Source organism: Elaeis guineensis, chromosome 1, assembly GCF_000442705.2.
Source record: "Elaeis guineensis isolate ETL-2024a chromosome 1, EG11, whole genome shotgun sequence".
Classification (NCBI taxonomy): domain Eukaryota; kingdom Viridiplantae; phylum Streptophyta; class Magnoliopsida; order Arecales; family Arecaceae; genus Elaeis; species Elaeis guineensis.
In genome coordinates, this window is record NC_025993.2 from 162,625,181 (window position 1) to 162,650,666 (window position 25,486).

The following is a 25,486-nucleotide window of genomic DNA, read 5'->3' on the forward strand; positions in this document are numbered from 1 at the left end:
CTCAATGTCATGATCATGATCTCTGTGGAAGTGACAATACTTTCACTTATCTCTCTTCTTTAGAGAGACCTTCAAAGGATCAGGTCAGAGATATCTCTCCCCTTCAATTTTCATCAGAATATGAGCTTAGGGAGCGATAAGAGGAGCATGAGAATTAAAGCGTCGAGGTGGGCTCTTTAACCTAAGATTTTTTTGGAGTCGATTTAAATTTTCAATTTGCTGTATCTCATCATTCTCCTTCGATCATTTTTTTTTTAATTTTTATCCTTCCTTGTCTGTCTTAAAATAGCCTCCTCCTCCTCGGTCTGGGTGTATTTACGCACCCGATCTAACATCTCGTTATAAGTATCTGAAAAGTTCTTATTCAAAGAAAAAATCAGACGATTGCTCTGAAGTCTCCTCTTCAAAGCAGACATGATAATTGATTATTAAAATTTTTTACTTCTAGGATGACTGCATTAAAATGAGCTACGTACTTTCAGAGATCTTCTCCTTCCTGCTACTAAACGGAGAAAAGACTATCCACATACCTCAAATGAGATCTATTAATATCAAAATAAGTGACTAACAGCCTCCCTAGCTGCTCAAAAGAAGAGATGGATCCTTGTGGGAGTTTGAAAAATCAAATCCTCATCGTCTTCTTGAGGGTTGCAGGAAAAGCAATACACAATAGGACATCAGAAGCCCCTTGTAAAGTCATAAGGGTCCTATAACCCTTGATATGATCTATTAGATCAGTAGAGCCATCAAAAGACTCAATGGTGGGTGTCTTGAACCGGTTTGAAATTGGTTCACTTAAGATCTTATGAGAGAAAGGAGATCGAAGATTGAAACTATCTTTATTCTGGGATCGACTTCCTACCTGGAACTCCATTAGGCGTCTTTCAAAATTCAGGATTTTGTACTCCAGATCGCTCCCTTTGAACTTTCAGAGTACTGAAGGTAAATTCGTTGTCAGTCTCATCAATGTGGTACTCATCTTGATGGGCTAATTGAGGACTGTGCTGAGATAAAGCATTCAGATGAGGAGCTTCTTTCGAGGTTGCTCCTCCTTTTGAAGTTATTGAACAGCTACTGTTAGGATTTAGACTTGCTGAATAAGGAAGCTAAATTGTTGAGGATCAACAACAATTGGTTGCTGTGGTGGCACCTCAGGTACTTTTCTTTGGAGCAGAGGGAGAGAGATACTGAGTTAGTGCCTTGACCATTTTTTCATAAAAAAAATCAAAAAGTCCTCCTTCTAGTGCCAATCTGTTGCTGCAAGGCTCAAAATCTGAAATAGAGTCGATCGACTAGAGTGAGGCTAGACTGGAGTGATCCTTGCGACCTGGTGAGAATTTTTTCAATATACAAAATCAGTCAAAAAATTAGATGGAGATCCTCCGATTCTTGACCCTCTGATGCTTAAATCAGTTTGAGCATTGAGAACAGAGATGAAAAAGAGTGGAAGAGCAAAAAAGACAGAATGAAACTGGAAAAAGAACTGGGTAGAAGCTAAGAGTCTGGTCTAATTTTCTATCGACAGAGTCTCCTCTAGTTTCAAAAGCATAACTTACTGATAGAGGATCCTTGACCCTCTATTTATAGAGACGTTGAGGAGGCCATTTCAGAGTTTGTTAGGTTGTAGAGGAGTCTATTAGGTAGTTAGAGAGCCATCTGTACGTGAGCTGGCATACAGTTATGCATATGAGTTGGATATAAGATCATGACCAGCTTGGTTTGGTTGAGAAACTTACTGCGGACATTCGCAGAACGATTAAGTCCATCACTATAATAGTCCACCTCGATAGATGATCAAGGTGAAATAGAGATGTCATAATATTCATCTCAGATAAAGAGGCATCGGGATTTAGGTCGGTAAATATCTAATCTAAATATTTTTTTGTTAGCTGAGATGTCATCCAGATAGAAAACAAGAGTATCTTTTATTCAGATCATTAGAATATCGAGTTGAATCTGTTAACCAGTAAATTAGTCTGCTGGATCTGGTTTTTTAGATTGGCATCTCTTTGATCTCGTATAATGATGCTACGTATCTTGAGACTGGTTTAATACACCAATAAACATCATAAAAAAGATAGATAGAAGAATCACATTGCGATAAAATATAATATACAGGATCAAATGTGAACCTTAGATTAGAGGGCTGTAATTGTAACATGGATAAGAGTGCAGAGTCAAACGATATTTCTCAAAAAAAAATTTCCTGAACCATATACAGCAAAATGTGCTAATGCTGCTGAGATAGCTAAGCTGTATCCAACTATTTTTCAGAAAAAGGCCTTCTTTTATGGCTTTATTGGCTACTCCCAACCTACATGTCCCCTATTTCTCAACATATCCTACATGTTGGACTGCCCATAGAACAAAAAGCAAGTGGCATCATCAAGTTACCATTATAAGGAAACTCGGTTTAAATGAGATCATTTCTCATATGCTTCCACCGTAACATGCTTTCCCCTCTAATCCGTCACCAACATTTCCACATGTCGGATGCTGGCGATTGGTCGGTTGTAACATCCCAAGGCCATCCGAGGTCCCACTGAATCAATTGAAGTCACCATTTTGGCACCCATCCGGTGATCAGGACAACGGACGGTGACAGCAGACCGGATAATGATGGGATTAATTCCGTGACAGGGACGTCCGCTTAACGTCATGTGATCCGTTTAAATCCCTCCACTGTGTCGCATCGGGAGAGCGCTCCCAGGTACCAACCAATATAATAAAATCACCCACCTGAGTAGCAAATCACAACCGTCCAAAACTGGACAACCGAAAGGCTGGCTTTCTACCACATGAATCCCACCATACCGCATCCCTCTCAACGGCCACGATTCCACCACGTGGAGGTGAGAAGAAGAGACGATACAATTTAAAGTTCGATATCTCGGCTATCGAGAAAAGGAACCATCGGACGGGCCGCTGGACCGACTGGGGTCCTACCACGAGTTCACGACCGCCTCGGGTTCCATCTAAAGGAGGGAAACACAAAAGTGAATTAAAAAAGAAAAGGTAATAAAAGGGTTGGGGTTTTTGGGCTCTGGAGCTCACTCCCTTCTCTTCGCTCGTCTTAGTTTGGCTCCATCGCCGTTTCCCTTTTACCTCTTCCGGAAAATCTCAAAAAATTCGGCAATTTTCCACTGGAGAACCCTTGAGAACCCCCGGTCTAGGGTTTTTAAGGGCCCTCTCCGGCGAGCTCCTCCTCGGCGGCGAGCTATCGATCGAGGTTCGGAATCTCTCTTCCTCCTCTCTTTCTCTCTCTTCCTTTTCTGCTCTTTCCGTCTCTACTTTTGCTTGTCTTTTGAATATCCATTTGAGATCTTTGATTCGTTTCTGTATGCACGTTTTGAAGGCTGAGGAAGTGTTGCGAGCTTTTACTGGTTTTTTTGTGCGATTTATCCTTTTTAGTGCCAATGCTCTGAGTCCATCTGTGATTATTTCCAACAAAAACAAGCATTTTTTATTTCTAGGGTTCAGAGTCGAATTTTGACTAAGATCTAAAATTTTTTCGATGAATAATATGTTTAGTAAAAGAGCGAGGGATTCCCATGGCTAGGGCGTATATTTTTCATTTTTGTTGGTTTTTCTTGGGCGAAGCTGATGTGGCTGTTTAGGGTTTCGAACTCCTAGCTAATAGAGCTGATCTTATGTGTTTTAATTGGCATTGGTTTTAATTTCAGGAGATCACGCTTGTTTCGTTGGTTGGTGGTGGGTTCGGAAGAAATGTATGACGTTTTTGCATCTTTGGTTTTTGGCTTCTAATTTGGGGCCTTGGTTTATGGTTGGCGCGGTCAAATCTGGTACTCTGAGATCTCTATCGTTCCCTTTCTTTCGCACCAGAATCTAGGTGCTAGATTTCTTTTCTACCTTCCTTTTTGTTTTCTCCTGCGGACGTCCAGGCCTAAGTTCAAAATTCTCTCTGTTTTGATCCTTATCTCGGGTTATTGTGGATTCTATTAAGGTTTTCCTCTCCATTTTAAGAAAGTCCAAATTTTGTGCACTTTTTCAGAATTCCTCACATTACACTTCTCAGATCTGAAATCGTGCTCCTTCACCTTTCCGATCATTTGAGTTGGAGGCCTGTCTGTTCCTTTCCTGTCAGTAGTCTCAGATGATGCAGAGACCTCTTCATCCCCAGGAGTACTCCTTAAAGGAGACCTCTCCTCACCTTGGTGGTGGTGGAGTTGCGGGTGACAAGCTCACCACCACATATGACCTCGTGGAGCAGATGCAGTATCTCTACGTCCGTGTCGTGAAGGCTAAAGACCTGCCGACCAAGGATGTAACTGGAAGTTGTGACCCTTATGTGGAGGTGAAGCTGGGGAACTACAAGGGCACAACCCGCCATTTCGAGAAGAAGACCAATCCTGAATGGAACCAAGTATTTGCCTTCTCAAAGGAGCGGATCCAAGCTTCCTCTGTGGAAGTCATTGTCAAAGATAAGGATTTTGTAAAGGATGATTTCATCGGTCGGGTCTCGTTTGATCTAAATGAGATTCCAAAGCGAGTTCCACCGGACAGTCCATTGGCTCCACAATGGTACAGGTTGGAAGACCGAAAGGGGGATAAGGTGAAGGGAGAGCTGATGTTAGCAGTTTGGATGGGCACTCAAGCAGATGAAGCATTTCCGGAAGCTTGGCATTCAGATGCTGCAACCGTTCCAGGTGATGGCCTTGCAAGTATAAGGTCAAAGGTATACCTCACTCCTAAGCTTTGGTATGTTAGGGTTAATGTTATTGAAGCCCAGGACTTGCAGCCTAGTGATAAAAGCAGGTTCCCTGAAGTCTTTGTGAAAGTTATGCTTGGAAATCAAGCTCTCAGAACTAGAATATCACAGAGCAGGACAATTAATCCTATGTGGAATGAGGATTTGATGTTTGTAGCAGCTGAACCGTTTGAGGAGCACTTGGTTCTGAGTGTTGAAGAACGGGTGGCACCCAACAAGGATGAGGTACTGGGGAAGACTGTCATTACCCTGCAGAATGTGGACAGGAGGTTGGACTACAAGCCTGTCAATAGCAGGTGGTATAATCTTGAGAAGCATGTGATTGTAGATGGTGAACAGAAGAAGAAGGAGGTAAAGTTCTCTAGTCGGATTCATCTGAGGATTTGTTTGGATGGTGGGTACCATGTTTTGGATGAATCGACACACTATAGCAGTGATCTTAGGCCAACAGCAAAACAGTTGTGGAAGCCAAGTATTGGAGTTTTGGAACTGGGCATCTTGAATGCTCAGGGGTTGTTGCCGATGAAGACTAAGGATGGGCGTGGGACAACTGATGCTTACTGTGTTGCTAAATATGGGCAGAAATGGGTCCGTACAAGGACTATCATAGATAGCTTCACTCCGAAGTGGAATGAACAATACACGTGGGAGGTATATGACCCTTGTACTGTTATTACAATCGGTGTATTTGATAACTGTCACTTGCAGGGAGGGGAGAAGGCAGCTGGTACAAGGGACACCAGAATAGGGAAGGTGAGGATCCGTCTTTCTACACTTGAAACTGATCGGGTTTACACCCATTCTTACCCTCTTATTGTGTTGCTTCCTTCGGGGGTGAAGAAGATGGGAGAAGTTCAGCTTGCTGTCCGCTTCACATGCTCCTATTTAATTAATATGTTGCACATGTATTCCCAGCCATTACTGCCAAAGATGCATTACCTCTACCCCTTGTCCGTTGTTCAGCTTGATAACTTGAGGCACCAGGCCACTCAGATAGTATCAATGAGGTTGAGCCGTGCAGAGCCGCCATTGAGAAAGGAGGTTGTGGAGTATATGTTGGATGTGGATTCTCACATGTGGAGCATGCGGAAGAGCAAAGCTAACTTTTTCAGAATCATGGGTGTCTTGAGCCCTTTGATTGCTGTGGGAAAATGGTTTGATCAGATTTGCAATTGGAGGAACCCTTTGACTACAATACTTATTCACATTCTCTTCGTGATATTGGTTTTGTACCCAGAATTGATACTCCCGACAATTTTTTTGTACCTGTTTTTGATTGGTGTCTGGTACTTTCGTTGGAGGACCAGGCATCCTCCTCACATGGACACCCGGCTCTCACATGCTGAGTCTGCACATCCTGATGAGCTAGATGAAGAATTTGATACTTTTCCTACATCTCGCCCCCCTGATCTTGTGCGGATGAGGTATGACCGTTTAAGGAGTGTTGCAGGGAGGATACAGACTGTGGTTGGTGATCTGGCAACACAAGGGGAGAGGTTGCAGTCCCTGTTGAGCTGGAGAGACCCAAGAGCAACGGCCTTGTTTGTGACCTTCTGCTTGATTGCTGCCATTGTGCTCTATGTTACACCATTCCGTGTTGTGGCGTTACTGACTGGCTTGTACGTGTTGAGACATCCGAGGTTCCGCCATAAGCTTCCCTCGGTGCCACTTAACTTCTTCAGAAGGTTGCCTGCTAGGACAGATAGCATGCTGTGACCTGTGGAAGGCCTTTCTTTCTTTCTTTCTTTTTTCTGTACCAAACTGATCCTGGTTGGATTCCAAGTTTCAGCAGTGGTCTGATGAAGACATTCAGCTATTACTTTTTCGATGAACGGCCGGTGTTAGATGTCTGTGTTTCTGTAATCTTCACCTAGTATGTTGGTCTTGTTGAACTGTAGTTTTTCTCTTCATGTTACTCCTAGATTTCACATTTTGACGCATTACTTTCTTATATATTTCTCTGATAGTCCATGGAGCGCTTTAGTCTCTTAATCTATTAATTCTTATCAGTAGATTTTGTATCAGTTCTGAACACTGTTGAGTGGTGTAGAAATTATATGATCATGCCCTGTAATTAGGTAAAGTTTCTGTTATCATGTGTTGCATCTGATTTGATATGGTTTTTCTTCCAACAAGGAGGGGTTTGTGCGCGCATGTCTGCACATGTACTTCTTTGCCCCATCTAATTCAAAATTTAATAGCTAATGGCAAGAATAATAGGCAATATTTCCTAATTCTAAAATCTTTGGGGAGTGCTGATATTTCATATCTTCCCTTTCAGAATTGGTGGATAGAGTTTAGCTGCTTTTCTTTTGTCAGGCCATTTTGCAACTCTGCCTTTTTTACTAGAACTTTTCTGATTGCTGCTTATCTAGGAGCTTGTCTTCTAGAGCACCCGGCATGTCATGAAATTAACTGTGCATGTATACGAGGTTTTTCTTTTAGTTTGTAACAAACTTTGCTGTATTGGCTTTCTCAGATGTAGGACGTAGAACAAAAGCTTCTTGTCCTCCTTTTTCTCTCCCAATGGACTCTTATTGGATATCACTGTGATATTTGTACTTCAGCTTAAGTGCTGGTGTATCAAAGAACTTCAGCTTTCTCTGTGTAAGCCTTGGATGTCACTTTCATAAACTAAATATCAGATGGCAAGACTTTTACTGTCTCAATCTTCTAGTTACCTTGTACTTAGGAGCAAATTTGGTAATTGACCAGATGAGGAGATATCTGATAATGCCTGTTTGTCCCTGAGATGACTTTGGTTGGCCATCCATGTTTTTTTTTTTTTTTTCTGGCCAGAAGGCCATCATTGTTTCTCGGAGTAAGATCTAAGTCAGGCTTCTGTATATGTATCTTGGTCTTGTGATTCTTGTTTAGCAACAGAAATTGGTGTTTTTCTTTTATTTTTCTTCCCAACCAGTGTGCAGGAGCAGACATATGCAGAATGTGGCTACCGTGTTTATGTTAAATGATGGGTTGGACTTGAGCTTATTTTGTTGGCAGAGCAGCCCATTCTCCTGTTCTTAGCGTGCTTGATGTACTCTTGCTGTATAAAACTGATCCTGTTTACCATCAGGTCATAAATTAGGAGTGGTGCCTTTGAACCCATGCGTCATTCTGGTTTGGTTCTGGAAAGGCTTACCGTTATCCCCCCTTGTCTTATGTTTGTCTTTCACCACTTGAGTACTTAAAGGGGTTTAGTGTTGCTGCTGTTCTTTATCCACCGTAGGTTGCATTACGTAGAACATCATCACCTGGTCCTTAAAAAACTTGCGTGCACCTTTTCTTCTAGTTTAATAGCTCGTGGATCCAACTCAACTGAAAAAGATATGACCGCTGGATGTTACTTCCTAACTTCTGTGAAGATGACGCGAGAGGGACCATCCCCCCACCCCGCCTCACCGCGCTCCCCTCAAAATATTTAGCATGTTGACCGTTTGATCATGCAAAGGCTACTTTGAGATCTGTGCAGATGGATGAAAAAAAGTTTGGACCACTTTGAGAGTTGGGAGAGCTGTAATTCAATGGTTGACGTCGCGAAGGAAAATCTGTCGGTCATTCTTTCGCACGAGAGATGTAACATGAATCCTCTTTAGTATGCATGAAATGAACACATACTATAATAAAAGTTTGAGAGCTTATTTATTTATACATAATGGAAGGGGTTATATTTGCTGCTCATAATGCATGTATATTTGTTATATTGTACATAATGACAGGGCTTATATTTGCAGCTGATGATGCACGACAACTGAAGGTGTGTCCATGGGACCAGTCAGGGCTGTCAGGCCAAAGGCCCATATCGGCCTGGTTGTTAAAACTTGGACCCAAGCCTGCTCCGCTCTCTGCAACTTACGGAGCCCTTCAAACCCGAGCCGAAAGGATCCCAGGCGTGGGCCAACATTAGCTTTCATGGGTTCTGGGCGATAAGGTGGTTAGGGCCGGAAAATTTGCCAAGCAACTACTTTGGTCAAGTTGGGCAAATGCGCCCGGACTGACACATTTAGAAAGTAGAAATTATTGGTTAGAACGATTTTATCATACGAATCTTGGGCTGTCCAATTAAAAATTATCACAATTCATCCATATGAGAAAAACTTTCATTATTATCTAAGCTTGATTGAGAATTTTGAACAAAAAAAGTTCATATTAGTCATGGTCCACTACGTTTAACTGTTTTTAATGAAAAAGATTTACTTTTTTAGGTGATATGATGACTTTTTATTAGATGGTTCAAGATCCACGAGATAGAATGGTTCCAACCAATAATTTCTCTTTAGATAACTACTTTAATTATTTTTAATGAAAAAAAATTATTTTTTTGGATGATATGATAACTTTTTATTGGATGGTCCAATATCTATGTGATAGCATAATTCTAACCAATAATTTCTCTATAGAGACCCCTCTCACGTAATAAATCCAAATACCCAATTTTCCAAGAGGTCAGTCTTATGATAAATTGAGGGCTTGTTGTGGTTGCTTTTTTTTAATAAATTATAAAAACCTCTTAAGATTAAGATTAAATTACACTTATATCCAATAATGTGAAAAACCTATGCTTACCTTCCTAAAGTTTATTTTTATTCAATACTTGAACCCATGTTTGTCACAATGTTAACCTCAAATGGGATCTAAATATCACGCTAGAAAAATTTCAAAAATAACTAAAATAACCTTATATGATATTATAGCCATTCTAGACATAAGAAAAAGCATATGTATCCGTCTTCCTCTCTGCATAAGGGTATCTTTAACTTTTCAAATGAGATAAATGGTTTCACTAGTGTCATTCATCATTATTTTAACGTAGTGTAAGTGTAGGTTTTACATATTGTTGAATGTAGGTGTAATAAATATAAATTTCAAAGGATTTGTAATTTATTTATTTATTTCTTTGATCAAGATTTTCTTCTTCTTATTGTTGGTTTGCATCATGAGGACCAAAAAAAAGGTAAGAGGGGGATATGAGGTAAAACAATACCCTGAATTTTGTCCTCACCCAAACGTTCTGGATATATCAAATTGGCCCTGGCAAGTTGCAAAGAGGCCCCAAAGAGAAATTAGAATAAAATGCCTTTGTAGGCTATCCTTGTCATGTCAGTTTCCCGGCTCTTGCGGGGGAGTGGGTGAGAGCTTAATATGATAGTTTAGAAGACTAGTTTGTTTCTTTGGTTGTGTTTTTGATACACCTAATCCAATAATTTTCTTTTAATATTCGAATATAGGACTTGTTTGTAGGCCACGCAACAAGGACAGGGTATTATTTTCTTTGTTTTTGCTTCCTAAAGAACATTTTTAGTATAACTCCGGTGATGCTGACACATAGAATTGAATACGAAAGAGTTGAAATTGTGATGTTGTCTTGAGATTTCTTTTCTAATATCTTGCATAAGAGTCAATGTCAGAAACACACATGCACGAACGCAAAGCCTGTGCTTTGATACATTCTTCTATTTTTCCTTCATGATATTGTAAAAAGAGATGAAAACTTTGACAAGAAAAAGAGCCCAGGGATAGAAGACATGCTTATTCTTAATCGGTATGGAACTTATAGATTCAATTGATATACATTCCCTGACTTTTCATGTTCTAATTGTCTACTTATACCATCAATTGTTCCCACATGATTTTTCCTCATCCGATTTCCTCTTTGGCTTGCCGATTGGTTGTCGTATTACTTAATTTAATTAATATCCCTTCATAGAACCTTATCTTTGTTTTTAGTTGAAGTTTGTTCAAAACAAGAGTTCTCCAAAACTGAAGTGCTGAAGTTCATCCATGGACAAATAAGATAACATAGACTACAAAAGCTTCCTTGCTTTCTTAGTCAGATTAAAGTTATTACACCGGCAGAACTAGCATAACAATCATCAAAGAGGATACATGGACACATACACTAGTATGTATGTTTTACCCATATAAATACCTGTGTGCATGGTGTCTCTAATGATGATTACATGAAAATACTAAAGGTGACAGTAAGGTCGTTTCTTATTTAGCTGTTGGTCATTAGGGTAGGTAAGGATCAAAATGGACAATGTTGCTGATATGAACTTGTCAACTTACGCGTCAACAGGCAGAGCTTTGCCCCCCTTGCTCGATAGAAGGTCTTGGTCATAGGCCTCAGCGGGATCACGGCTCGTTTGCTTCCTTCTTGCTTACAGACTTCTGAGCCATATTTTAACTCTCAATTCAAAAGTTTATAGCTTAAATGAGTTCGGGCGAACTGCATGGGGGGCAAATATTGGGGATGTCATCCTGACCTCGGTTGGAACCGAGGCTCCCATGAGGTCGAGTCATGGAGGATGTATGGTCGGACCTAACTGACTTGATCTCATCAATTGAATGAAGAGAAGGCTGGCCCAATCAGATAACACCTCCTAATCCAGAAAAGAGATCAATTCTCCAATCATGATAAGCCAAAAAAAGCAACCTGAATTACATCGGAGTGGATTCATACAACAACTAGATAACAGCTAGCTTATTTTGCATCCCAAATGTGAGACACAATTTCCACCGGCATGATTTGCATACATCTTCCATAATGCCTATCACTCAAAGTGGAAAGAGCTGCTACTCACCCTCTATAAATAGAGAGGAGAAGGAGACTCTAGATAAATCTCAATCCTTTGCAAATTTTTCTCTTTTATCTCTCCTTATTCTTCAATTATCTATTGATTTGAGCGTCAGAGGGTCCCTCTGAAAAATATTTCTAGCCAGAAACTTTGTTTGTAGGTTCATTCTCCATCTGTTGGTGCCATCCACTTAAGGCCAATAAAATATGACCCAATCCATCCAATCTGATCCCTATTTGACCTACCATAAATAGGTTTTGATTTAAGTTAAACGGTTTTGGATCATAAATAGATCGGTCTGTTTAATCCATTTAATATTTAGATCAGATTTGACCGGATTTTAGATATATGATCTGTTTAATCCATTTAATATTTAGGTTAGGTTGAATCAGATAACTTATTTGATCCATTTAACCTGTTTAACCCGTTTAAGTTCTGTTTAACCTGTTTAAAATCTGATTAAACTATTTCTGACTCATATTTAATCTGACTTGTTTAACCTGTTTAACTTAATTTGACCTATTTATTAAATGAGTTAAGCGGATTGGGTTGGATTATTTGTTTAATAAACAAATTGAGCTCATATCTGAATTTTTGATCTATTTAATAAATAGGTCATGTTTGGATTGATGATTTTCTGATCCAATCCGTATCCAATCCGATCCAATTGCCATCCCTACACCTACTTCGGCTCATTCCAGCATAGACTGACCTCAACCTCAGCTCGGCGCTCATTAAACCCACCAATTAACCTCAAAATTAGCTCAGGAATCGATAGTAATAGATTTTATGAAAGAGAAAATGCCAGTTTAATAGCTCATAAAAAATTTAGAAAAATGGGGAAAAAAAGCTAACGGTGTGGGTAATACATATTTTGCACTTAAAAAAGGGGAAGCCTACCATTTATCTTGGTACATACTGATGCCACGCAGAGGATCCATACTTGAAACAAGAGCAAGGTGACAATACCATTTTTACCATAAGAAAAAAAATTCTATTATAACCCTCCAACCATGAACCTTGGTGAGTTTCCATTGATTTTTATCATGACCCCCAACATGGACCGATTCAAGCGCCACCTCGTACGAGCTGGAACAAACGACCTAGCAAGTGCGGCTGCTCTTCAACAATCCATCCTTAAAAAGCCATCCATTCTTCTTTTTTGAATGCAAAAGCTGTCCATTCTTCTACTCGTCTTCTCCTTTTAATTTAGAATTGTAATAGAGCAATGCGGAAGTTAAGTTTGTTTTGTTCTTTTTTATGGACTTTTTTTTTTTTTTTTTTGACTTTTCAATATAAAACCATACGACCATCTGATCATTAAGCTTCTATATCGTGGCGAACATTTATTTGACTTCTTCCTTTGCTTTCCTTGTTGTTCAATCCTTGCTCGTTTTAACTAAAGCTTTTTCCTAAAGGATGCGGTATAAAAAACTGATAAGCCAAAACCACAATGACAAGTGGCGTGGGACCAGGTGGCGGTAAGTAGCTACCCGCACATTGGGGTTGTTGGAAGAGGAGTTGCTGGGGCCCGGTGGGGCCCACCTTCTAACACCTCTCTGGACCTCCAAATGGATGTATGCCACGTGGCGTGGTGTCTCGGGGTTCCCCACGTCACGCATCCGTCAGCTTCCCGGCAGCGATTAGGTATTTTAGGCCGCCTCGGTTCGTAGCTTTCGGGCCCGGAAACGGTTATTGACGAAAATGTCCCACGGCTTTGTTCAAAGCACTCGGAAGGACTGCCAATGGCATTTGCCATATGATATATTTTGAGACAACCTACCTTCTATATCTTAACAAATTTTGAGATCACCCTGCCTCTTAACCATAAATATTGTTGAAATGATCAACAATATGAGAAGAAAAATTACTATCTTTTGTGTACCTTATTGGACATTTTGACCAATTTTTGTAGAAAAATGTAAGATCTAATAAGGAATATTTGAAGTCTAGTCTCAGGATATGTCCATTAGAAAATCCAAAGCTCTTATTTTCTGCCCATGTTATTAATGAGTAAGACTAAAGATGAGCCATCTATACATGATCTAATTTCTGTTTTGTTGAAACATGATATACCCTTGACTGTTCAGACATATTAATGAGCAGTACTCATTTACCAAAAAAAACTATATGATCTAATTCTTATGAAGTCCATAATTAAATGTTATTATATTAGAATGGAGAAATGCACAAATAAGCAATAGAGTCAAGAACTTTTCTATATTGTTATTCTTCTCATTTTATTCAAACAAGTCTCCAAAGACTTCAAGCTTTTGGGAGAAATTAGTGACTTTCTCCCCAGTGTGATTATACATGGATCATATCAAAATGGTATCAAAAAGTTGGATTAGTTTAATATCAATTAGGTAGATGTGAAACTTTGGGCACAAATATGAATTGCTAACCCATCGAGGCGGCATATCTCATGATTAATATAAGATTTTAAAAAATTTAAAAGAGCCAAAGAATAATATATACTATCATTAAAAAAAAAATAATTTTTTATATGTACATGATGCATATATTTAAATAATATAATATAAATGTCATCAATAGATTGAAAACTTAGAACTCTCTTAATTGAATAGGTTGCTAATCGAAACTGGTTAGCAATGCATCACTTTCATGATAACTATGTTTAACACTTAGAATGCTAACATGTGCCACCGTATACAGTTGACCATGATAATTCATATTTGAAAAAGAAACGAATAAAATTTAAATTGATAATTTGCTATTACCTCTGAATAGATGAGTGGAAGCTTATATGTGTCTTGGTGTATAATATGCGGTGGTGTGACCATATATATATATATATATATATATATATATATATGCATCGTTCTATCGCTTTAAATGGCTCCCATTCCCATACGAGAAACCATCTAGGACCCGCAAAGTTGTCGACTAGCTACTCGACTCAGGACACGTGTGATCTTTGCATGGCTCCCCGTGCAATGCGCTGTGGAAAAGCCTTAATTGTGTAGGTCCCACTCAAAAACTACCTGGGACCCATCTAATCGCCGGGTGCACTGCCCCGTCCGAGGCTTCGCACGGTGCGTTGCGAAGTGGAAACATGTGCGAGCCGCGCAGGGAGAGGGGTGCGCATACGGACACATGCACGGGGGCACGTAATCGAGGGTGTATCGGTCATCTCATAGCATACGACGGAACCCGCGGTAAGGAAACCGCCGTTGGTGATTAGGTCACCTCCGTTGGCTGCTTTTTACCGCTCCCCGAACCGCTTTGTCATTGGTCTACGGCCACTTTTGTCCTCGTCCAAAGGGTCGGTTGGGAGCCGGTAAACGTACCGCGTCCACACCACCTCATCTCGTAGCGGTTTCGCCCGAAGCCTTTCGGTCAGAAGTGGAGGAGGAGACTTGGGAGACGTCCCGAGGGAAGAAAAGAGGAAGATAAAGTTGGCTTTTTGATAGCTTTATTGCAGAGAGAGTTCGGATGGGGAATAACAGAAGTTCGTTTCACCATTAATGGGCTTCTCTGATCCTCTGGGAGGAGGCGAGGGAAGAACAAAAAGTTGGATTTCTGGAGTGTTTCATGGGAGATAAAGGGAGTTATAAAAAGGGGCAGCAACAGGAGCACCAGAGTTCCTTTGGGATGATCCGTTCCTCCTCACGAGCTCCACCATGTACGGAAACTTCATGTAATAGTCGGGAAACTATTGAAGTGTTAGTTGTAGAGAACAACTTTGGTCTAATTAGATTTGTCTATTTTATGTGATATACAAAGAGGTTATATGCTAGAAATATTCTATTGGATCGATATAACCATTTCTTCGCGTCTGTCCTTGTGTTCTTTTTTCTTACTTCTCCAAGAAATTTTCTAATATAGTTGTAGGGTGGATGAGAAAGAGTTGAGAAAACCCATGTCTTAGAATTTATTTTTGTTGCGATGGATATCATGTACCCATCCATATAGTAGTTTCTTTCTTTCCCTTCCTTTTGTTTCATGGAAGAAAGGTGGAGAGAGATAAAACACATGTCATGTGTGATTTTATTTCCCTTTCAACATCTAATTTTTAGTAAGAGAGATTGGGGACGGCCTGCAGAGATACCCCATGTTGCAGAATCCTAGTTTTTGTAGTGCAAATCGGTGGATTTTATGTCGCAGTAGAGGAAGGTTAGAGACAGAGATAAGAGAGGAGAGGTCGTGTTAGAATATGTTTACCATAGGCAAAATAAGCTGATTTTTTTTTTTTTTTGATGAAGAAAATAGGCTGATTTTAATGGTGAAAAATGTTTTAGATATCTATTTCGATCCTTACTTGGCTTTTTTTTTGGTTTGACTGCAGGAGTAAGGAAGTTGCACCATATGACCTGGGAGAATTGGATCCGGCCTTGTTTCTGTATCTAGATGGGCAAGATCATTCAGCAGTTCAAGAACAACGACGTGAGTCTCTTCTAGTCTTCCCTATTTTCTTTTTCTTTCTCATAATTTTGTGCCTCTGCTGGCCTTATTGATCTATTTTTTTGGACATCATATGATATAAATCCTCAGGGAAGTAGGTAAGAGAGGAGAATAATAAGGCTGTTGGGTTTCTTTCAGGAAGGCCTTTCGGGTCATGAAGTGATCATGGCCAACAAACCTTGTACTGTATTTGACTGGATGCTCGTAGGAATACTTGGATACCTAGATTGTTGGAAAATGATCGAGAAAACTAGCTTTATATTTAGTTTAACATTAATAGCATAATTTTTCTCAACCTTTTTTTTGGGGGGTTTAAATAACAACTTGCAACAAAATTTTCATCATCCATTTGTTCTTTTCTTTTCTTCTATTTCTTTTTTTGGGAGAACAAACGGGGAAGAACCCAATCGACTTCTTTTACAAGTTCCTACAATCAAAAGGCTGAATATGGATTATTTTTCCCTCTATCTTGATCGTTTTTCTTCTCCTTTTTTTCTCCATGGCGTTGCGATAAACATGCATGGAGAACTAAGAAGCCTGTGCTGTTCAGTCCGCATTCATCCATCCACCCCCAACCGCCGGGTGTCTCTCTATCTTTCTTCTCTTTTCGTTTTTCCTTTTTTTTTTTTTTTTTTTTTATATTCATGGAATGATCTTTGGATCTTTATATCTATCTTTAATGATGATCATGTCCAAGAAAAGAGAGGAAGATGCTTTGTTTCTTTATGGAGTCAATTATCTGCTCAAACTCTTCATTTGGGATGTGATGGATTGCACCTACGGGAAGTCTAATGCTTGCCGGAATTCATGTATGCAGAGACTCTCAACATTTTCCCTTCTCAGCCCATGCACGTAGTACCAACTCCCAAGGTATGTTGGGCAACAAAACAAGCCCTTCATCTCTAACTTCTCCTTTTAATTTCTTTCCGTTTGTTTTTTGATAGGCTGCTGCACTCGTAATGTTTCAAAACGAGTCGCTTCGTGCTTAACAAACTTTAATACACGTATATAGGGTGAAATGAGCTTACTCTCCTCAACAAGCAGTTCATCTAAGAGGTCATTGGACCAGTCCATTGAGCTAGCGAACACAAGAAGTGATGCCGCTGCTGATCTACCCGAGCCACAAGCGGACGTCAAGGCAGTAGTGAAGGTAATGGCCTCAAATCACGGTTAAATATTTCTCCTTTCTCTTTCAAGTGTCTTGGCTAGCTATATTGATATTTGAGTTTAAATACATAATGGGTTTGGTGTTTGACAAAAATAAGTTTGACCTCTGTCCTGGTTTGGAAGCAGAGGGAAGGGAATAGGAAGGGCACAGCAAGCTCAGAGCAAGAAGGTCCCAGAACACCAGACGCTAAGGTGAGTTGCATTTAATCTCCGGAAAAAGAGAGGTATAAATTCCAAAGCTTGAGGTCCTCCATGCAGCGTACGTGATTGATCCATTTGTTGGCAGACATTGAGGAGGCTTGCTCAGAATAGGGAGGCAGCCAGAAAAAGCCGGCTCAGGAAGAAGGTCAGTGACGTCGGTCAACCTAAAGGAAAGTAACAGGAGAGAACGAAGAAAAAAATGAACCAACTAAAATTCGACACGCCCGTTTTTACTTTTCTTCCGCCTCCTATACCTTTCTAAATTGGATTGGATTTCTGGTTCTAGTGTCTTATTTCACCTTTGCTTCTCTCTTTTCCTCTCACACAGGCTTATATTCAACAACTAGAGACTAGTAAAATCAGGCTAACTCAGATAGAACAAGAGCTCCAAAGGGCAAGAGCTCAGGTGCCGACCCCGAGATGTTGCACCACCAGACCTTTTAATCTTTTCCCTTTAGATTGTACTGATCACATGGCATGTTGATGATCTAGGGTTTACTTGTTGGTGGCGGAGGCCTTCTCGGCGGGGATCAAGGCCTCACCGGCGGCAATGGTGGGCTCAATACGGGCATAACCCTTTTTTTTTTTTTCCTAAAAAGAAAAAAGCTTGCATGTATTCATTTTACTAGCTCTCGTTTGCTCCATTACTAATATGAAGAACCTTTTTTTTTTTTTTTGTTTTTTTTGCTGCCATTACGCATTGTAGATGCGGCGATGTTCGACATGGAGTACGGAAGGTGGCTTGAGGATCACCACCGGCTGATGTGCGACCTGAGGGCTGCAGTGCAGGAGCACTCGCCGGACGACGAACTTCGGATGCTCGTGGACAACTGTGTGGCCCACTACGATGCCATGACGAATCTCAAGAGCTTAATCGCCCGGTCTGATGTCTTCCATCTCATCTCCGGCATGTGGAAGACCCCCGCAGAACGCTGCTTCATGTGGATTGGTGGCTTCCGCCCCTCCGAGGTCATCAAGGTATTCCGCATAACCATAACTCTAATCAAATCTTGCATGGCTTCCCCTTTCATCAAAAAGAAAGAAAGAAAAAAAAAAAAAGAAGCATGAGCCCAATCTCTGATGGAACTTGATCAGTACGTAACAAGTGGATGCAGGAAGCATTTTCCTTAACTCTCCCCATACGTAAAACACTACATTTAGCGCTGAAGAAAATTTGATGGAAATCATTGTTAAGAATTGACAAAATTAGGTTGCCACTGTAGATGATCTCCGAGTCTGCCCGTGAAAACATGCAAGCATGCAAGTGCTTGGTTTTATTTTAGCGACGAACCCCAAAATATTCACATATATTTCTTTTCAAAGCTTGTTGGGTCAATTCTGCATGGTAGACAACCTATATCAATCGAAGTACAGAATACTGTTTAACCAAAAAACAAAAAAAAATCTGGTCATACATTAAATTACGGTCGTCGACGTTTCCGCCAGCTTGGTCTAATCCTGTGCCCACCAACTTTTTGAAATCTTCGTCACTGTAGAACTCTGGTGGTTGTTTGTCGTTGCTTTGGAGATGGAGTGCTATAAACGGTAGCGATCACTGCCGTTGGATAGCTGCTAGTTTTGATATACCTGTGAGTTTTGGGGTATGAGGATATATTATTACTGCCACATTTTGGCGTGGAAAATGGGTGATGGATGAGCTAATGTGGTGGAAGGTCCCAATTGATGGAAGGGCCATTTTGCTCTCTAATTAGATTAGTTCAAAGTAGGATGATTGATTCTCTTGTGAAGACTTTGGCATGTTCCTCCTGTCATAAAGTATTGATGTGGAGACTGGAGAGTAGGTGGTGGTGTGGACGTTAGGTAGATGTGGAGGAGGCTTTTCCAACAATTGTGTGGTGTAGTCTTACATTCATATACTCTATATGATGTCATTGGTCTCTATATAGAATGGTGAAAGTTAAAGAATGAAACCGAAATTAAATTAATTATAGTTAGAACCATGCAAGCAGTACTAGTTTATAATCTTTATCTCCTCTTCTTTTATTTTGTTTTCAACCTGAGAGATGATGAATATATATATATATATATATAGGTCACGAAAAAAGTTACATTTGGTGTAAAATTTTATAATGAGGTCACATGTCAATGATCTAAAGCATTAAATAAGATCTATTATCTATAAATTGCTAATATACTAAAAATCATAAAAATTTAAAGATTCCTAAGTTATGCATATTTAAATGGTTAAAAGATATGCATGTATTATTTTATGTTGTTTAAACTATCAAACTTTTGACCACTCGATGAATTAGGAATTTCTTAATCACATAAATTTTTGGTATATGAGTAGTTTGGAGATGGTAGAATACTTCCGATGACTTGGATCATCAATATGGAAACCCTAGCTATATGTATATAGTTATGCTAGGTATATATCAAAACCTCATCATACAGAATGCAACTCTAATAGGATTATACCGAGTGTAACATTTATAGAGTTATACCTTTTTTTGAATTGGATGATACAAATTCTCACATTGATGATCTAAGCCATTAAATATTATCTACTATTTCTAAACTACTTACATATAAAAATTATGTGATTTGGAGAACTCTATCATATAACGAGAGTGACTAAAAATTAGATAGTTTAAGTAACATAAAAAGATTAGCTGTTTGATACACTGGTTAGAATTTTCAAATCATGTGATTTTTGATAAATGAGTAGTTTAAAATTACTAAATCACATCTAACAGCTCGAATCATTGATATAGAATCTTCATCATCTAATTCAAAAGATGTAGATTTATATCCAGTATAACTTGGTCGCACTTCTTTTCTTTTCGCTGCTAGTAAATAAATGTTGTAATATGCTGGGACCTCACCCAAAAGAGACTATCCATAAGTTAAGATTATTATTTGATAGATGATAGAAACTGTTTAATAAGAAATTTAGGTGCACTTCTGTTAGACACAAATATAGAAACAAGAAAATTTTATTTTATTTGTGAATAAGAAAACTTTATTTTTATATAGATTTTATTAGTAGAGTTTTATATAGATTTTGATATTTTATTTCTATATAAAATTTTATTAAAATTTTAGGTTATCTATATAAACTATTACATTTTGTATTATTGGAATTTGAGATATAAAATATTGAATTACCCTCTCTTTCTGCTCTTTCCTCTCCTCTTTCCTTGTCTTCTTCTCCTCTCTCCTTCTTCTTTTGTCCTGTGTCAATTTGGTACCAAAGCATCCTATTCTGATCCCTAGACCCTAGCTAGCTTCTAAGCTTGTCCTATGTCGTGATGTTTACATGCTTTTCTAGATATCATTTTTTTGTCAGTAAATAATAAAAACTCATAATTCTGTAGAGGCAAAAGTGGGAAGTCTAACACTATCCATATTTCATAAATAGCTAGAAAAATATAAAGGGCCGCATGTTTTAAGGCATTAATTCTTTGTTGACGGTCTGGGCATTCTATTTTATCTTTTCCTTCCATCTCAAATTATGCAAATTAAATCTTTGTTTTTCAAGTATGTATATCTTCCTTGATTAATATAAAAGTTTCATATTTTTAATACAATAGGTTTTTTTATTGCATTGAATGGAGACTGCCTTGAGTATTGATTGATGCCTTCTTTATTTGAGCATCAAATTAAACTCAAGAATGTACTTTTTCTGCTATTTTTTCTTATCCTTTTCTTGCTGGTGGTTGGATGTGCGTTTAGATTGCTATAAGACACACAGAGCCACTTACGGAGCAGCAAATACTAGCAGTTTGTGGCCTGCAACAGACCGTCCATGAGACGGAGGAAGCCTTGAGCCAAGGCCTTGAAGCCCTTTATAGATCCCTTTCTGACACCATCATCTCTGATGCGTTGAATTGTCCATCCAACATGGCCAACTACATGGGCCAGATGGCCGTAGCCATTAACAAGCTCTCTACTCTTGAAGGTTTTGTCAGACAGGTAAGAAACAACTCCTTCACCATCATTGCTACCTCTCGAGTTTTCAGGCACTAAATTATCGATTATATGTTACTTTAATTACTTACTATCAATTTTTAGGGGACATTTCGAGATGAGTGCAGAGTAGATTTTATCATGCTAAGCATATTCTGGTGTTAAAAAACATGAAATCTAGAAGCTAATCATTCTGTTGATGTATGGTGATCTCATTCCAGTACTCATCCAATGAGGTTGCAGAAACAACTCGATGCAACTACTTTCGTACCATCAAAGTAGGACTTATATATTTACCATACATTTAGGGCTATTTCTTTTGGCACATGCATTTAGGGCTATTGGCATGTGTGCACTATAATAAGAATTGACTTTCTACCTGGAATTTTATGAGTTAGGTAGTTAGCTCAACTAATAATAGTGCAAATGATTTGGGTAGGGTTGACAGTTCTCTATAATATTGGATTAGTTTTGAATTAATTGTTAATGTAAATATTATAGTTGTTGTTAATTACTATTTTTCTTCATGCATGTATAAAAAAAACTAAATTCAAGGGTGGAATTGGGTAAAATAAAAGAACTACTTTCAAAGCAAGATAATGGTGAAGGTGATCAGTAATATATGTCAGCTTGCATGTTGTAATAGCCATCACATCCATGTTGCATGTGATGTATGGCAGCATCACATGCATGTAAATCTAGCATTCATATGTAATAGATAGCTCATACGGAACATAGATTCACATTAGCCTACAGCACATTATCTTGTAGTACATTAAAGGAAACCTTTACCTAACCTGTAAAAGCCTATTTTAACTCCCTTTCCCTATTTTTCAACCGTAAGTTCTAGAATCAACCTTCACCCACTACGCTCGTCGACATTAGCTTAGCCAAACCTTCAAATTTTCATACTTGACCATTCCTTTTTTTGAGTGGAAAAGGAGGAAGTAAAGTGCTTCCCCCCTATATATGTTATTAAACAACAGATTCAAAAGACAGAAATTATAGATGTAAGGAGAGATCCATGGAGTAATACAGTAACAACGCAAACAATCAAACTGCACTCTCCATCCAATCAGAAAAAAATAATATTTAACAAACCCCACCTCATCTCTCATTTTTCAAAAAATAATATTAAATAATAATATTTGACCATTATGTTTTCTGTATAGAACGCTTTATGCAGTGGTTGAATAGCCCTTCATTTTATATCTCAGAAACTGGAACCCTCTTACTAGTTAATAAAAATAAAGAGATATTCCTCAGATTTTTGTTGCTCTCCTCTGCTACAATGTTAGATTCAACCTTATACTGCTGTGTTCTCGACAATGTGGAGGCAAATTATACCCTGCACCATATGCACCAACACACCAATCAGCTCGTCTATTATCTATGGATGAATCATCAAGCATATGATGAATAGAATCCATAGAAAAGAGATAAGGTGATTAGCATGAGAAATTATTACATGGATTAGATCCAATAGATCATTTCAAATCCCGAGGCACATGTAGGGAGGGTTACAAGCATCCCTCATTTGTTCTTCATGTTTGAAAAGAGTGACTATTGAACTGGTCACCAGACAAGATCCATATAATAATTAACAATTGGCATGGTGCAGTAATGTAGGACATAATTTCTCCAAAATAAAAATATTATATATTACTTATTTAGTGAATAAAAAATTATTTAAATTATATATATAAACAGATATTTCAATGCTGATTTGTATGTATAACTTTTTTTTTTTTTTTTTACCTTACAGGCTGATATTCTGAGGCAACAGACCATCCATAAGCTTTATCAGATGCTAACCATCCGTCAGGCAGCTCGGTGCTTCTTGGCGATGGCTGAGCATTTCCACCGCCTCCGCTCGCTGAGCTCGCTTTGGCTTGCTCGGCCAAGGCAGGAGTGATATTAGAAATCCTAAAGACACACATGTAGGGAAAGAGGCCAGGTGACTCAAACAAGGAAAAGAAATGAAAAAGAAAAAAAATTACAGACAAGTTCCACATTCTCACCTATTTCTTTTAATTACAAAGGGTTTATAGAGATGTAGGAGGCCCGGGCCTTTCATCTTTTGTAGAGTTATGTAGATGGGTATCCACATAGATGGATGCATTACAAGGAATCAAGTATGTTGTAGGGTCTCCCATCCTCATCTTCTCTTTCTTAGCTCTCCTATCTATGACAGGAAATCAAACTTGTGCTGGAGGGACTTCTTTGAGAAGCCTTTTCAGACTATATATATATATATATATATATATATGGACAAGTAGAAAGTTGAAGACTAAGAGGGCTAAGATCTTGGAAGAAGGAGAAGGTGGAGTTTTCTTTGTTTTTATTTCTTTTTTCTTGTAATTAACTTTTTCAATAATTTTCTAGGTTCAGGTGTGTGGGTGCCTGTGCCTTGAAGACTAGGTGGTAGAATGGAGAGGGATGGGTGGGTAGACTCTGGAACATCTGGTAAAGGTGGAGGCCAGATTTCTACCGAACCTTGGCTGATGATATGATGCTAATTAATGTAGCTTGCTCTTTTCTTTTACTACATGCCCCTGTTCCCATCTTCTAGGGTCTCCTCTCTAGGTGGTTGTATGAATGCAAACTGTTGAATTTTTTGCTGTTGGGTTAAGTTAAGCAAATTTCTTAGCAGTCGCTTGTACCCCACCAAGGATGCATGATCAACAAAGTATATAGTGGTTCATCATCACTCCATTATGCCTATAAGTTACCAGAAAATTTGTGCTTCGGAGCTAGTCCAATGCAGAAATTTTGCAATGCAAAATTATCAGAGTAATACATGCTTCCAATCATCTGCGTTCCTAGCTACAAGAAATTCATAATGCAATTAACTTAAGGCAAGTTTCAACTTGCATGACTTTCCAGCTTGGCTTTGCACATCTTGTACCTTTGGACTTGAATGCACATGGTTGGTGATTCCCCAACCCCTCATGGATGGTTTTTATCTTTTTAAAAATAGTGAAAAATAAAACTTGCTTGTGTTGATTGGCTTGGGGTAATGTCATAGTGATAACTTTGTCCAAAATATCACATGTATTTGATCAAATTTACGAGTGATGGTAAATGGGTTTACCTAGTCTACACCAATTTTTAATACTAGTTTCTACGAAGGGCCCATAAATTTGAAGTTGCATCATGAACAAGCTCTCAAGGTCTTAAGTAGAGAAATGCAGAGGAATCCAAGCTTGTATTCCTACAGCCTGCAGCACATTTTTCCAGATTTCAAACATTGTGCCTTTTCCCTTTGACTATGTAGTGAGGCAGACTTTTATGTCGTTAAAAGTCTATCACGGTGGTTTACCCCAAAAAAAAAAGGTGTCTATCAGCATTTTATACCGTTCAACCGTTCAAGAGATTAATTTAGTTGTGGCACTTCTCATTTAAATCTATCATACCTTTTTCAAATTAAGTAGAGCTAGTCCCTTATCCAGGGACGGTTGGAAGTGGTCAAGGTATGGTTTGGGTAGCCGTGTCCGCGAAATCGGCAACATATGCTCTTGATGTGGGACAGACCGATGATATATATGTCGGCAAGCAAACAAGCTAGGGAAAAAGAAATGGACACTCTACTCATCAAAGTCACTAAATCCATGGTGATGGATACAACTCTTACTGTTTCTATTAGAGCAAAATCCAAATTACTGTTGTGCAATAGAGCTGCAATGCAACACAAAATAGTTTATATGACCTCTACTGTGGCATATCGCATAAATTTCCCATGCATGCACATAAATTTCTTGGCCCTGTCTCATTTCATGCATACATAATCTGGCCATGTCAATGGAACATACCCAATGATACTCTCACTTAGACATCGAAAGAAAGAAGACGTAGTCGTGAGTGACATCACCTTGCAAATATGAAGATGGAGCGGGGCAATTCACAAAACTGCAAGATTTTTCATGATGGGTGTCAAAAAGTTGGGTGGCTATTTTTCTAATTCGGCAGTTATCCATATAACTAACTTTAACAAAGTCAAACTCCGACAATCACAAGCATTACACTCGGGGATACGCATGTATTAAAACCTATGCATGCTTAGTTAAATGTCGGGAATATGTCCCAAGGTGGACGCGTCCAATGTACTGACTTTGCCGATGAAATCTTTTCTGAAAAATTCTTACCTTTGTTATTGGAGGAGACTTTTCGAAAGCTTTTATGGAAGGTCGGAGTGCCTACATGAATTTAGTATTAATTAACTTGAGTCAAAATAGGGTATTATTTGAGATTGGTAGCACATCTCTGGACCTGTTCACAGGTCGGACCATCTGTGTAGCCTGCGCAAGCTCGGAGCACTTTATATGAGCTTGAATCCAAATTTTAAGTTTGGTGGGCCAGGCTAGGCCTAAAATATGCGTATAGCCATTAAACAGGCCAGGCTCAGATTTTAACTGGCCCATCTTGAGCCCGGTCCTCCATCCTCCTCCTTTTCCTC

At 39.0% G+C, this 25,486-nt stretch overlaps 2 protein-coding genes across 5 annotated transcripts; both read left to right on the forward strand.

Moving 5' to 3' along the window:
• The first annotated feature begins 3,015 nt into the window (after positions 1-3,015).
• LOC105039464 (FT-interacting protein 7) lies at positions 3,016-6,785 on the forward strand. 4 transcript variants are annotated; one of them, XM_019848689.3, is made up of 3 exons: positions 3,016-3,229; positions 3,684-3,803; positions 4,013-6,785. In XM_019848689.3, the coding sequence occupies exon 3, from the start codon at positions 4,115-4,117 to the stop codon at positions 6,443-6,445; it is 2,331 nt and encodes a 776-aa protein (XP_019704248.1). In that variant the 5' UTR covers positions 3,016-3,229; positions 3,684-3,803; positions 4,013-4,114; the 3' UTR covers positions 6,446-6,785. The 4 variants fall into 4 exon arrangements, with proteins under 4 accessions (XP_019704248.1, XP_073102486.1, XP_029118666.1 ...); XM_073246385.1 differs by having other exon boundaries at positions 4,037-6,785; XM_029262833.2 differs by lacking the exon at positions 3,684-3,803.
• Positions 6,786-14,659: 7,874 nt separating this feature from the next.
• On the forward strand, positions 14,660-23,580 carry LOC105039466 (bZIP transcription factor TGA10). Its single transcript, XM_010915621.4, is given in 12 exon segments — positions 14,660-14,938; positions 14,941-14,968; positions 15,617-15,714; positions 16,550-16,602; positions 16,745-16,882; positions 17,026-17,091; positions 17,186-17,245; positions 17,429-17,506; positions 17,593-17,653; positions 17,807-18,078; positions 20,797-21,036; positions 22,796-23,580. Coding segments are annotated over 12 exon segments (1,320 nt in total). The 5' UTR covers positions 14,660-14,862; the 3' UTR covers positions 22,946-23,580.
• The last annotated feature ends 1,906 nt before the right edge of the window (positions 23,581-25,486 follow it).